The sequence below is a fragment of the Alosa alosa genome, chromosome 19, assembly GCF_017589495.1.
Source record: "Alosa alosa isolate M-15738 ecotype Scorff River chromosome 19, AALO_Geno_1.1, whole genome shotgun sequence".
NCBI classification, from domain to species: Eukaryota; Metazoa; Chordata; class Actinopteri; order Clupeiformes; family Clupeidae; genus Alosa; species Alosa alosa.
Window position 1 is genome coordinate 2,629,339 of NC_063207.1, and position 15,000 is coordinate 2,644,338.

The 15,000-nt window shown below is 47.3% G+C and overlaps 1 protein-coding gene and 1 long non-coding RNA gene across 2 annotated transcripts in view; both read right to left on the minus strand.

Annotated features, from left to right (window-relative positions):
* The window catches only part of LOC125284339 (kinesin-1 heavy chain-like), a 22,848-nt gene that overhangs the window by 7,222 nt on the left and 626 nt on the right, over nt 1-15,000 (minus strand). The window contains 15 exon segments of the mRNA XM_048228254.1: nt 777-1,016; nt 1,288-1,431; nt 1,523-1,729; nt 3,088-3,156; nt 4,004-4,201; nt 4,894-5,044; nt 5,279-5,424; nt 5,784-5,888; nt 6,235-6,359; nt 6,721-6,808; nt 6,967-7,022; nt 7,273-7,321; nt 7,439-7,543; nt 8,417-8,490; nt 8,812-8,899. Of these exon segments, the coding sequence (XP_048084211.1) occupies nt 777-1,016; nt 1,288-1,431; nt 1,523-1,729; nt 3,088-3,156; nt 4,004-4,201; nt 4,894-5,044; nt 5,279-5,424; nt 5,784-5,888; nt 6,235-6,359; nt 6,721-6,808; nt 6,967-7,022; nt 7,273-7,321; nt 7,439-7,543; nt 8,417-8,490; nt 8,812-8,899 (1,845 nt within the window).
* Nucleotides 1,966-2,837, minus strand: LOC125312298. The gene is made up of 3 exons (XR_007196598.1): nt 2,614-2,837; nt 2,346-2,412; nt 1,966-2,153 (listed from the first exon to the last, which is right to left on the minus strand). It is a non-coding gene; the product is annotated as an uncharacterized LOC125312298 (long non-coding RNA).

The following is a 15,000-nucleotide window of genomic DNA, read 5'->3' on the forward strand; positions in this document are numbered from 1 at the left end:
ATTCCTTGATATTCCATGACTTTGCCCCCCAAATGATACAATTCCATGACTTTCCATGTCTGCAATAGACTATGAAATTTCCATGATATTCCAGATATGCCATGACCTGTGGGAACCCTGTGTAGTGCAGTAGTAGAGTGCTATATGATGAAGTCATAAGACATGCCCTGTCCCTGTGTAGTGCAGTAGTAGAGTGCTATATGATGTCTTAAGACATGGCCCTGTCCCAATATTACCACTTCCTCCTTCCTCTTTGTTTCCATATGCACTAGTAGGGTTTGGTGGGTTTGGTGTACATAGAAGAATGACTACACTGAAAAGAACCCCATGCCTGATGAGAATTATGGTGGAGGGGCTGTGGTATTGTGGGGCTGTTTTTATTTATTATATTCAGGTGGAGGGGCTGTGATATTGTGGGGCTGTTTTTATTTATTATATTCAGGTGGAGGGGCTGTGGTATTGTGGGGCTGTTGGGAACCTTTTTAAGGTGCATGGTATAATGAACCCCAAGAAAAACCTGAACAGTCAACATTAACAGCGGTGCGGATAAGCGACCTGCGAGATGCGTAGCTGTTTATAGTCAACATTAGCAGCGGTGCGGATAAGCCGCACTGGGCGCAGATGTGAGCTGTTTATAGTCAACATTGGGGCAGCGATAAGTTTACATTCGCGATGCGAGCTGTTTATAGTCAACATTAGCAGCGGTGCGGATAAGCGTACCTGCGAGATGCGTAGCTGTTTATAGTCAACATTAGCAGCGGTGCGGATAAGCGTACCTGCGAGATGCGTAGCTGTTTATAGTCAACATTAGCAGCGTGCGATGTTTATTCCGCGAGATGTATTGGCAGGCTGCCAGCCCCTTTGTCGCCTCGCCTATCTTCTTGTTGAGTCGGGCTCTCGCGGTTCTCCAGCTGGCGGCAGCGCTTCACCATGCTCTTCACCTCCGACTTGAGCTTGCTGATGTAGAGACGCGCCACCGTGAACTCCTCATCCATCACACCACTGGCCTCATGCTGCTGGATGGAGGGGGGGGGGAGGGGAGAAGGGGGAGAGAGAGAGAGAAAGGGAGAGAGGACAGAGGTAGAGGTGGGGGCAGAGGAGAGAGAGACAGCAACAGGGAGAGATTCAGTTCCATTCCTTGCTGTGACCCCTTGCCCTTTGACTCTTGGTCGTTACCTTGATATCTCTTGCCTCATCGATCGATATCTCTTGCCTCTATGAGGTCTTTACCTTGATATCGTTGTTGCCCACAGCAACGCCAATCTCTTGCCTCTATGAGGTCTTTACCTTGATATCGTTGTTGCCCACAGCAATGCCGATCTCGGCCAGGTCTTTGAGCAGTGATGACATCATCTCGGTGACGCGCTTCTTCTGGTGATTGGTCATCTCCTTCAGCTTCTGCAGCTCAGAGTCGATGGACGTCAGGATGATCTAGAGACAGGACGCACCATGTTACCTTACGAGAGTCTGTGTGTGTGTGTGTGTGTGTGTGTGTGTGTGTGTGTGTGTGTGTGTGACGTACTGATTTCTGGTTCAGCTCCTCGCTGAGGGCCTCAAACTGGCGGCTGCGCTCCTCCACCTCCTGGCTCTTCTGGTCGTAGTTGACGGCGAGCTCCTCCAGGGCCTGCAGCACCTCCTTCACCTCCTCCTTGCTGGCCTCGTTCTCCTGCTGCAGGCGCGACAGCTCCCCCTGCAGGCTCTCGTGGTCACGCCGGGACGACGCTAGCAGCTACACACACAGAGCCAGATGTACAGCACACACGTTAGCAGATACAAAACACACGTATACACGTATACGTACGCACGCACGCACGCACGCACGCACACGCACACACGCACACACACACACACACACGCACACACACACACACACACACACACACACACACAGGTTAGCAGTTACAATCACACACAAAAAAACAAATATACAGCACACAGGTTAGCAGATACAAACACACACACCCACACTGGCGTTAGCCCTCTCTTTATCATACTGCTCATCCACAGGCACGCTCTCACCTACACACACACACACAAGCGTTAGCCCTCTCTTTATCATACTGCTCATCCACAGGCACGCTCTCACCTACACACACACACACAAGCGTTAGCCCTCTCTTTATCATACTGCTCATCCACAGGCACGCTCTCACCTACACACACACACTGGCGTTAGCCCTCTCTTTATCATACTGCTCATCCACAGGCACGCCTCACCTACACACACACACTGGCGTTAGCCCTCTCTTTATCATACTGCTCATCACAGGCACGCTCTCACCTACACACACACACTGGCGTTAGCCCTCTCTTTATCATACTGCTCATCACAGGCACGCTCTCACCTACACACACACACACAAGCGTTAGCCCTCTCTTTATCATACTGCTCATCCACAGGCACGCTCTCACCTACACACACACACACACACATAAGCATTAGCCTTCTCTTTATCATACTGCTAATCCACAGGCACGCTCTCACCTACACACACACACTGGCGTTAGCCCTCTCTTTATCATACTGCTCATCCACAGGCACGCCTCACCTACACACACACACTGGCGTTAGCCCTCTCTTTATCATACTGCTCATCACAGGCACGCTCTCACCTACACACACACACACAAGCGTTAGCCCTCTCTTTATCATACTGCTCATCCACAGGCACGCTCTCACCTACACACACACACACACACGCGTTAGCCCTCTCTTTATCATACTGCTCATCCACAGGCACGCTCTCACCTACACACACACACACAAGCGTTAGCCCTCTCTTTATCATACTGCTCATCCACAGGCACGCTCTCACCTACACACACACACACACACACACACACACACACACAGGTTAGCAGATACAAACACACACACACACACACACCTGCCTTACACACACACACACACACACACACACACACACACACAGGTTAGCAGTTACAATCACACACAAAAAAACAAATATACAGCACAACAGGTTGGGGGTGATACAACACACACACCTGTATGACATTAAATGCTCATACACACACGCACAGCCAGACATACAACACACAGAAAGACCTAGGCAGACACACACACACCTCTTCCTGATCGAGCATCTGCTCCTTGAGTTTTTCTGTGAGCTGAGACTGCTGGTTAATCTCATCATCCTAGAGAGTGAGAGAGAGGGAGGGAGAGAGGGAGAGGGGGGAGAGAGGGAGGGAGGGAGGGAGGGAGAGAGAGAGAGGGAGGGAGAGAGAGAGAGGGAGAGAGATTGTGAGTGGGAGAGCAGAGGGAGGGAGGTTATTGTAAATGTGCTCTGACTTTTCCAGTAGGGATCAAGCTGGTATAACACACATCACAGCAGACATAGAATATTGGGATGGATTTTTTGCTCTATTTTTTGGCATGTATATCTATTATTATTATTTAATTTGAGTTCTCTAGTCCAGGACTGGCTCAATCCATTTACAGGACATGAGCCATCAACTAGCTAACCCCACTCTAATCAACACTGACTAGCTAACCCCACTCTAATTAACACTGACCACTCTAATCAACACTGACAACTCCAATCAACACTGACAAGCTAACCCAACTCTAATCAACACTGACTAGCTAACCCCACTCTAATCAACACTGACTAGCTAACCCCAATCTAATCAACACTGACCAGCGCATCCCACTCTATTCAGCTCTGCTGCGGAGTGCTGGTTGTGATGATTGTGTATGAGCTCTGACTGGCATACTAGCCGGGCTCCTTGACCTTGCGGTCAAGCTGCAGGTTTGCGATCCCGGCGACCCGGGTTCATGGCCGGGGGACGTGACTAGCTGATTCCCACTCGTCTCTTTTCTCTCACTCAAATGCCAAAATGACACAGGCCATTCCTAAGCAGAAACCAACAACCGATCTAACCTGATCATATACTGAACAGGAACCCCCCCCAATATATCCAGGGAGTGGGTGAACCTGTGAGTGTGGGGAGTATGAATGTGTGTGTGTGTGTGTGTGTGTACCTTATCGTCCAGCTGCTTATAGAGCTTGGCGAGCTCGCTGTCCCTCTCGGCGTCGGACAGGCGGGCCCCAGGCACCCCGGGGATGGAGGGAATGCTGGGTAATGAGGGCGTGGAGGCGGTCTTATCGTTTAGCGCGTTATCCAGCACCTCAGCGTTCGCCTTCTCTTTATCATACTGCTCATCCACAGGCACGCTCACCCACACACCAATAAGCGCTCTCACCCACACACACACACACAAGCCGCTAGCACAGGCGCTCTCACCTACACACACACACACCAGCGTCTCTGCTTTATCATACCAACATCCACAGGCGCGTCTCACCTACACACACACACTGGCGTTAGCCTCTCTTTATCATACTGCTCATCCACAGGCACGCTCTCACCTACACACACACACACAAGCGTTAGCCTCTCTTTATCATGCTGCTATCCACAGGCACGCTTCATCAATACACAATAATGGGCACCCCTTCTTTATCATACTGCTCATCCACAGGCACGCTCTCACCTACACACACACACAAGCGTTAGCCCTCTCTTTATCATACTGCTCATCCACAGGCACGCTCTCACCTACACACACACACACACACATAAGCATTAGCCTTCTCTTTATCATACTGCTAATCCATTAGGCACGCTCATCTAATGCAAACACACACACACAAACAATAAGCTGCTAGCCTTTTATCATACTCGCGTATGCGTAGTATCAATACCGTTTCTCCAGTGGTTGAGTTCGTTCTCCAGCCAGGTGATGGTGTTGCGGAGTGTGTGTGTATGTGTGTATGTGTGTGTACCATTCTCCAGCGGTTGAGTTCGTTCTCCAGTCAGGTGATGGTGTTGCGGAGGTGTGTGTGTGTGTGTGTGTGTGTGTGTGTCAGTACCATTTCTCCAGCGGTTGAGTTCGTTCTCCAGCCAGGTGATGGTGTTGCGGAGCGTTTTGTTCTTCTCCTTCTCTCTCTCGTACTTCTTCTTCCACTGCTCAGCAGTCAGCTCCACATTCACACACACTGTGTTCTTAATCGTCTTCGCTCTGCATGCACACAAACACACACACACACACACGCACCAACAATTCAAAACTAAACACAATTGCTATTCACTTATGCACACAATGGTATGACACACAGACGATGAACGGTGTGTGTGTGTGTGTGTGTGTACCTCTGTCCAAACATGAGTGTAGCTTTGGTCTCGGTCTTGTTGTAGGAGGACGGGGAGCACAGTGTGTGTGCGTGTGTGTGCGTGTGTGTGTGTGTGTGTGTACCTCTGTCCAAACATGAGGGTAGATTTGGTCTCGGACTCATTGTAGGATGAGGGGGAGCAGCAGATGACGATGGTGGTTCTGCAGTTTCCTCCCAGAGAGTCCTGCAAGATCCTGGTCATCTTACTGTCTCTGTACGGCACGTAGCCCTGACCACGACACACACAAAACACACACAGCATGTGCTTGAGTGTGTGTGTAGTTGGTATGAGTGTGTGTGTGTGTGTGTGTGTGTGTGTGTGGTTGGTATGAGTGTGTGTGTGTGTGTGGTTGGTATGAGTGTGTGTGTGTGTGTGTGTGAGATAGGTATGAGTGTGAGTGTGTGTGCGCGTGTGGTGGGTATCAGTGTGCGTGTGGTTGGTATGGCTGTGCGTGAGTGTGTGTGTGGTTGGCATCAGCGTGTGCATGAGTGTGTGTAGTTAGTTGAGTATGAGTGTGTGTGTGTGTGTGTGTGTGGTTGGTATGTGTGTGTATGTGTGTGTGTGTGAGCGTGTGTGTAGCATCTCACCGAACCCTCGGCCAGTGCAGAGATGACGTTGCCTAGTGATGATAAAGACTTATTGATGTTCTTGGCCTCGTCCAGAACCGCTCCCTCAGCACCGGTCTTACTGACCTACACACACACGCACATGCACGCACACACACACACAAGCACACACACACACACAAATACACACACACACACAAATACATACACATATAGAATTTCATTAATCCTCTACCTATTCTCTAACACAGGTGCTACATATTATTAAACATGGACAGTCAGACATTTAACAAAATTACTTCAGCATTTAGGTGAAGACCTTCACAAAAACACACACACACAGTGTTACCTTTTCACTGGCAGCCAGACCCACCAGGTAGAGTTCACACACACACACACACACACACACAGCGTTACCTTTTCGCTGCCAGCCAGATCCACCAGGTAGAGTTCACACACACACACACGTTACCTTTTCACTGCCAGCCAGATCCACCAGGTAGAGTTTGCCGCTGAGCTTCTGTTCTGTCTGCGTGTTCTCCTGCTTCACGTTGATCAGGAAGATACTGTGACTCCTGGAGCTGTGCTCGTTCATGTCTGACACACACACACACACACACAGGAACGCACATACATACAGACACACACACACACACACACAAACAAGCACACACAGAGAAACGCACATACACATACACACACACAAAGACACACACACACAGAGACTGATGAAAATAGAGTAACTTGCTAAAACTTTGGGGTAAATGTGCATGCCAGACTAGGCCCATTCATTTAGCCCATGCAGAGCTAGTCAGCTAACCCTTCCATAGCAACAGCATCACTCATCTGAGTGTGTGTGTGTGTGTGTATAAAAGTGTGTGTGGTGTGTGTGTGTGTGTGGTGTGTGTGTGTGTGTGGTGTGTGTGTGTGTGTGTGTGGTGTGTGTGTGTGTACTCACTTGTAACTGCTACATGTCTGTTGGACTTGCCCTCATCGATGGTGTCCATCACTTCCTCAGGACTGCAGACAAAACGCTCCGTGCAGCCCTAGTCATCACACACACACACACACACACACACACACACACACACACACACACACACACACACACCCCACATTACAGCAGCATTTCTATGGTGGTGACTGGAGTATGCAGGTGACTGATGACTCTAGCAGTGGAACATCCTCCTTATTCCTTTATTACCTTGACGTAGGGAACCCGGTTTTTGTCCTCGTGCACAGACAGGTTTGTCTTCGACACTGAGGAGGGAGGGAGGGAGGGAGAGAGAGGGAGGAGAGAGAGGGAGAGAGGGGGGGGGGAGAGGGAGGGAGAGCACAGCAGCAGTTTGATTGTATGCAGTGTGAGTGTGGACCAAAAACGAGATAGAAATGTACGCACGGTACAAGTGAACCATGGCCTGTGTGAGTACGTCATTAAGACTAGTGAGTGTGTGAGTGTGTGTGTGTGTGTGTGTGTGAGTGTGTGTGTGTGTGTGTGTGGGGGACTCACCATCCAGCAGGTCACGGATCTTATCCAGGTAGATCTCAAAGTAGGACACCTGAAGGGAGCAACACATCCAGGTCAGTACAGGTCATATGTATGAGTGTGAAACTCCAGGTTCTCGTCCATTGAGTAGATGTGGTGTGTGTGTGTGTGTGTGTGTGTGTGTACTTGCCTTGATGTGAAACTCCAGGTTCTCGTCCATTGAGTAGATGTAGTTGAAAATGTCCTGCACAATCCTAGGGATGATGCCCATGCAGTCTGTGTCATGCAGGTTACCCTAAGAGAGAAAATTAGAGCCCTTCCCACTTAAACAGTCGTGATCAGTCACAATCACATGAGAAACCTGTATTTGTAACACATACACACACCACTCACACACACCACACACACACACACTCACACACACATCATACACACCAGTCACACACACACCACATCATGTTATTTAGCCTGGTTAACAGCATAGTGTTAAACTGTACAGTGAATTGTAGGTGTGCAGTGTTGTTTAAGAGTGCAGTGTAACCCTGTGTAACTCTGCAATAGTGTGTGTGTGTGTGTGTGTGTGTGTGGTGCAGTGTTGTTTAAGAGTGCAGTGAAACCCTGTGTAACTATGCAATAGTGTGTGTGTGTGTGTGGTGTTGTTTAAGAGTGCAGTGTAACCCTGTGTAACTACGCAATAGTGTGTGTGTGTGTGAAGTGTTGATTAAGAGTGCAGTGTAACCCTGTGTAACTCTGCAATAGTGTGTGTGTGTGTGTGTGTGAGTGCAGTGTAACCCTGTGCAACTCTGCAATAGTGTGTGTGTGAGTGCAGTGTAACCCTGTGCAACTCTGCAATAGTGTGTGTGTGTGTGTGTGTGTGTGTGTGTGTGTGTGTGTGTGGTATTGTGTGTGTGTGTGAGTGCAGTGTAACCCTGTGCAACTCTGCAATAGTGTGTGTGTGAGTGCAGTGTAACCCTGTGCAACTCTGCAATAGTGTGTGTGTGTGTGTGTATTATTGTGTTATTATTGTGTGTGTGTGTGTGTGAGTGCAGTGTAACCCTGTGCAACTCTGCAATAGTGTGTGTTTGTGTGTGTGTGAGTGCAGTGTAACCCTGTGTAACTCTGCAATAGTGTGTGTGTGAAGTGTTGATTTTGTGTGTGTGTGTCTCACCTCCATGGTGTGCGTCTTGCCAGAGGACGTCTGTCCGTATGCAAAAATGGTCCCGTTATAGCCGTCCAGAACATCTAGCAACACAGGACAGTTCAAATGTTAATCCCACAGGACATCTAGCAACACAGGACAGTTCAAATGTTAATCCCACAGGACATCTAGTAACACAGGGCAGTTCAAATGTTACAGTATTGTCCTGTGTATTAGCCACACTGTGTATAAACCGCAGGACAGTGTTTTATGCAAGTTAAAAAGACAAAGCCATATTAATACCATATTAACTGCCCCCATGTATTAACCTCATAGCTGAAGAACGTTTGCATAGTCGGGAAATTACGGTATATTTGTGTGTGTGTGTGTGTGTGTGAGTGTGTGTGTGTGTGTGTGAGACTCACCTTTGACAATCTTTTGAGCACAGGCATTATAAACTTGCTCCTGCGTGGTGTTGGACTGGAGTACTCGGTCAAACATGTAGGGCTTACCCTGCACAGAGGGAGAGAGAGAGAGAGAGAGAGAGATGGAGAGAGAGATGGAGAAAGAGATGGAGAGAGGGAGAGAGGGAGAGAGATGGAGAGAGAGAGATGGAGAAAGAGAAATGGAGAGAGAGATAGAGAGAAGAGAGGGAGAAAATAAAAATTAAAAAACGGTTTTATGAATTCTTAGCAGCGCTTTGTGAAAGGAAGCAGAGTTTTTGACTACACACTACACACATCACACTTAACACACTCTGGTCACAAACACCCTGTTCCACCTCTAGGGGGAGACAAAGGCCGAGCACTGGCCAGGTCCTGCGGAAAGACTGGCATCCGTTACACTGGACACAATCACTACAGACACGTCCGTTACACTGGACACAATCACTACAGACGCGTCCGTTACACTGGACACAATCACTACAGACACATCCGTTACACTGGACACAATCACTACAGACGCGTCCGTTACACTGGACACAATCACTACAGACACGTCCATTACACTGGACACAATCACTACAGACACGTCCGTTACACTGGACACAATCAGCCTGACTACAGACACGTCCGTTACACTGGACACAATCAGCCTGACTACAGACACGTCCGTTACACTGGACACAATCACTACAGACACGTCCGTTACACTGGACACAATCAGCCTGACTACAGACACGTCCGTTACACTGGACACAATCACTACAGACACGTCCGTTACACTGGGCACAATCAGCCTGACTACAGACACGTCCGTTACACTGGACACAATCAGCCTGACTACAGACACGTCCGTTACACTGGGCACAATCAGCCTGACTACAGACACGTCTGTTACACTATGTCATCCGTTACACTGGACACAACTCTCATTTGGGTCATCCGTTACACTGGACACAACTCTCATTTGGGTCATCCGTTACACTGGACACAACTCTCATTTGGGTCATCCGTTACACTGGACACAACTCTCATTTGGGTCATCGTTACACTGGACACAGCTCTCATTTTGGGTCATCCATTACACTGGACACAACTCTCATTTGGGTCATCCGTTACACTGGACACAACTCTCATTTGGGTCATCCGTTACACTGGACACAACTCTCATTTGGGTCATCCGTTACTGGACACAACTCTCATCTCGTTGCCTTCATTCTTTAGTCTGAATAATAAGCTCAGATCCTTAGATAACAGGACCACAGAGCCCATCAGGAGGCCAGTGGGCGAGAGAGAGAGAGAGAGAGAGAGAGAGAGAGAGAGAGATGAGGAGAGAGAGAGAGATGGGGGGAGAGAGAGAGATGGGGAGGGAGAGATGGGAAGAGAGAGGGAGAGATGGTGAGAGAGAGACGGCCTATGATCAGTGCCCCCCCAAGCGTGTGTGTGTGCTGTATGTGTATGTGCTCTGTGTGTGTGTATGAGCGTGTGTGTATGTGCTGTGTGTGTGTGTGTGTGTATGAGCGTGTGTGTATGTGCTGTGTGTGTGTGTATGAGTGTGTGTGTATGTGCTGTGTGTGTGTATGCGTGTCTGTCTCTCCCATGAGGAGAGGTACATGCGGTCTGCTGACACACTGGTGATGTCACAGGGATCCCTCACTTCCTGCTCTGCCCTCAGGCCACATCTGATTGGTTGGATGAAAGAGCTCTGCTGTTTTATTGGCCGGAGCCCAGGTTGAGGTTACTCAGCTGACAATAACACATAAAAACACATGACCAATAAACACACACACACACACACGAGCAATAAACACATAGCCAGCACACACACACACACACACACACACACACACACACACACACTCACAGGTGACATGATCAATAAACACACACACTCACTCAGAACCAATACAAACCCAACCAGCAGGTTTTGAGCCCCTAACACACACACTCTTGTAACACACACACACACACACACACACACCTCCTCAGGCCCCACCCCTCATAGTCATTTGGACGGGAAAGTGTGAGAGAACACAGAAAGGCCTTTAGCATGTGATGGAAGGATACGTTCACAATGTCCACTTTTATCAACGAGGCGGAACAGCACAAATTGAGGGCAAATCATTCCGGTGTTACGGATCTTATCGGGTGCATGTAAACTGGGGATAAACAATTAGCACGTCATTAGCAGGTAGTTTACATTATTTACTGCAGATCCGATATGGTTTTTTCAGGGCCGATACCGATATCAATTATTACCAAAACAGGAGGCTGATAACCCGATATGCAAAACCCGATATGTCAACTTTGTCAAAAAAAGGGGTAGATAGTAAAGGTATTGCTGCAAAATTTTTATTCAAAAAAGCATTTAATTATACAAACTTTTTCTTCTTCTTTTGATACACAATTGTCTATCAACTTGCATCACAAGTGTAAATCCTGTGTATCATGTTAATCCAAGAGCTGAGTGATGGCAATTATTTTCATAGACTAGGCCTACACAATGGACTTGTCACAAAGAGGATGCTCCTGCCATCGTGTGTGTGTGTGAGTGCACGAGAGAGGGAGAGGGAGAGGTGCATGCGTTTTGGCAAGTGTTACGGTTGTTGAATAGTTCAACAAAACAGTTTTAAAATAGTTCTTAGGCTATTTAAGCATGCAATTTGTGTCCATATGTAGGCTATAAGCTACACTTTTGAGAGCCTAAAAGGCATGTTAATAGCCAGCTCAGGACGCGATTTAGTTAAGGTCGGATTTAAATTACGGCTGCCCCTGGGTGCGACTTTTTTGACAGTCCGTTTCAAAAAGGAGCAACTAGACTTTTTTGACGTTCGCTATCGCATAATTTAGGACTTGTCTACAATGTAGGCCTAAGGGATAACGTCCGCCGTGGTGTGGGGGCTTGGGGTCAGTCAATGCTAAAGAAAATACACATCCATATCTGTTCAACCCTGTCGCCATGAGCGCAGTCATCGTTTGTGTTGAATGCTCTGCTCTATCGGCCATATAAAGCACGGCCCATGCCATAAGCGATTGTGATTGGTTCCTGGGTTTCTGGAAAATTAGAAATGGGGGGGGGATTACTTTTCCATAATATTCAACTTTTCTAAGACCCATCTGTAGGCTATAATACTTCAGACAATCTGCACACCAGAGGAAATTTTGGTCACCGAAATGAAATCAAACAAACAGACGGCCCTGCTAATGCACAAAAAAAGCTGGTATTTCAGTGACTAGTTGTTTTAATTTCGTTTCCAAAGTATCTTAAGTCTGCAAAATAGACCATCGACTTTATTTTAGGCAAAACAAAAGTGAAGATTGCAGCTTTTCGTTTCTTTTAATTTCACCCGTTTGGCCAGCAGCTTTTTTTCCATCTCCGTTTTCATTTTAATTTCACCGTTTGGCCAGTCGTGCGTGCACGTGAAACTGAAAGCAACATCGTGTACGTAAATACAAAAACGTGGATGATTGTGGGCATTTTCAACAATGTGCAAGTTCACAATTACAAGGAATATCTGCCCCCGTTTAGACTGCAGTCACATTGGCAAATATCAGATTCATATCTGATTTATTTCCACATATGAATAAGGCCTGAAACCGATCTGAAAATATCGGAATCCATGTGCTTTTTCCTTGTTTACATGTCAACACTGCACATTGTATTGGTATTGTGCTAAATATGAGCAAAAAACGGAATTGGGTCACATTTAACTGGTGTAAACGTAGCCTGTTTGTGAGTGTGTGCACCGTTTCTCAAGAGTGTGTGTGTGTGTGTACGTGTGTACTTGTGTGTGTGTAAGAGATTGTGAATGTGTGTGTACAAAAAGTCTGGCTAGGAGAGTTTAACACAGAAACAATATATAGGGCCTATGTTTCTCTTTTAAACTCTCCTACCCAGACTACTGTTCCTCTTTTAAACTATCCTACCCAGACTAGTGTTCCTCTTTTAAACTCCTACCCAGACTAGTGTTCCTCTTTTAAACTCCTACCCAGACTACTGTTCCTCTTTTAAACTATCCTACCCAGACTAGTGTTCCTCTTTTAAACTCCTACCCAGACTAGTGTTCCTCTTTTAAACTATCCTACCCAGACTAGTGTTCCTCTTTTAAACTATCCTACCCAGACTAGTGTTCCTCTTTTAAACTATCCTACCCAGACTAGTGTTCCTCTTTTAAACTATCCTACCCAGACTACTGTTTCTCTTTTAAACTCTCCTACCCAGACTTTTTGCTCTTTTTCCATGATATAAAGGGAGAGATGGACACACACACAAAGAACAGCCTAAAGCTCCATCATATGATGGCTTTCCCCCACAGTAACCCTCAACACACACACAGACACATCTACACAGAATACATCGCACACACACAACAAAATGATGTCCCTTGTTGTCAAAACTCTAACCACTCTAAAAGCCTAATCACTAACAACCGTCTAAGAACTCGTGTGAATGTTGTTTATCTCTGAGCTCATCAAACTGCATCTGAGGCCTTGTTTACCAGCGCCAGCCCCTACCAGCCACCCCACACTAAACACACTAACATGCCAACATCACTACAGTCCCCACCCCACACACACTAACATGCCAACAACACTACAGTCCCCACCCCACACTAAACACACTAACATGCCAACATCATCATCATCATCACTACAGTCCCCACCCCACACACTAACATGCCAACATCATCATCATCATCATCACTACAGTCCCCACCCCACACACACTAACATGCCACTATCATCATCATCATCACTAGTCCCCACCCCACGCTAAACACACTAACATGCCGCCATCATCATCATCATCACTAGTCCCCACCCCACACTAAACACACTAACATGCCGCCACCACCATCATCATCACCACAGTCCCCACATCACACTAAACACACCATGGCTGCCCTCCCCTTTAATCCCATATTACCAACTGACAGAGAATCATTCTCTTCATTCCTCTCCTCCCTCTCTCATCCCCCTCTCATCATTTCCATTTATTCCTCAACATCCCCTGTTCACACCATCTCTCTTTTCCTCTCCCCTATGTCTGGACTTACTTCTTTTCTCTATCTGACCCTCTCCTCCTCCTCTCTCACCCCCTTCAATCTCTCCTCCTCTCCTCCCTCTCTCTCCCCCCACCTCTCTCCTCCTCCTCCTCCTCTATAGCCCCCCCCCACACCCCCTCCTCTCCTCCTTATCTCCTCTTTACCCCCACCCCCACACCTCTCTCCTCCTCCTCTATACCCCCCCACACACACCTCCCTCTCTCCTACCAATGGAATGGCCACTGGTAGTGAGAGGAGATTGTGATATCATAGTCCACACCCTTATCCCTAGTGGTATACACAATGCGTGCCTGCGTGCGTCTGTCTGTGTGAGGCCACATGTAGTCATGTCCTTTTGGCCATGTTAGTGTGAGATGAGAATCGGACTCTACGAATAGACCACCTAAAGACAGCCCTGCTTCTCCACCCACCTCATCTCCAACTCACTTACACAATCAAACCAGATCAAATTGATTCGATGTGCATTTAAACAGACAACTCGTATTGATCGGGCTTTATCTTGATGTTACTTCCCAATATTTCATAAAACTGAAAATAAGATGTAGGCTGTCTTCCAAGCTAACAGTCCAACCTTCAGTCAGAAAAACACCTGAACTTGACTAACGTTACTGTCATGTTACAGTAAGTTAGCGGTGCACTAGTTTGGCTGTTTCGTGCATGATATACATAGGAAAATAGTTATCTAGAAGCATTACGATTATTTCCTGTACATGTTAAGTTTACAGACAGACATCAAAGCTCATGACGAGGAAACGAATAGCTATTGCGAAGCTAGTGTTTACGTCACCCGGGTCTTCTAACTCTTATGCTAAGTTAGCTGGCTAACTATTTAGGAAAAATAACATTAGCAACTCGGTGCATGGCCCGTGGCTATTTCCCTAGCTACGTTAAGGGCGTTCATCATTGCCGAAGTTACATTCAGACACCAGTGAAAATATCTGATATTCAGTTTATTTAAAATCAATGCTAATCGGCTATTTAGACCTGACGTGGCAAGAAACATCGACAGTAAAATTAGCTAGCTTAGTTAACTACTTGCTCAGACCGCTATCAATAGCTAACGTTAGTTCGCTAGCTAACTGTCCAACAACAACTGACAGCTCTG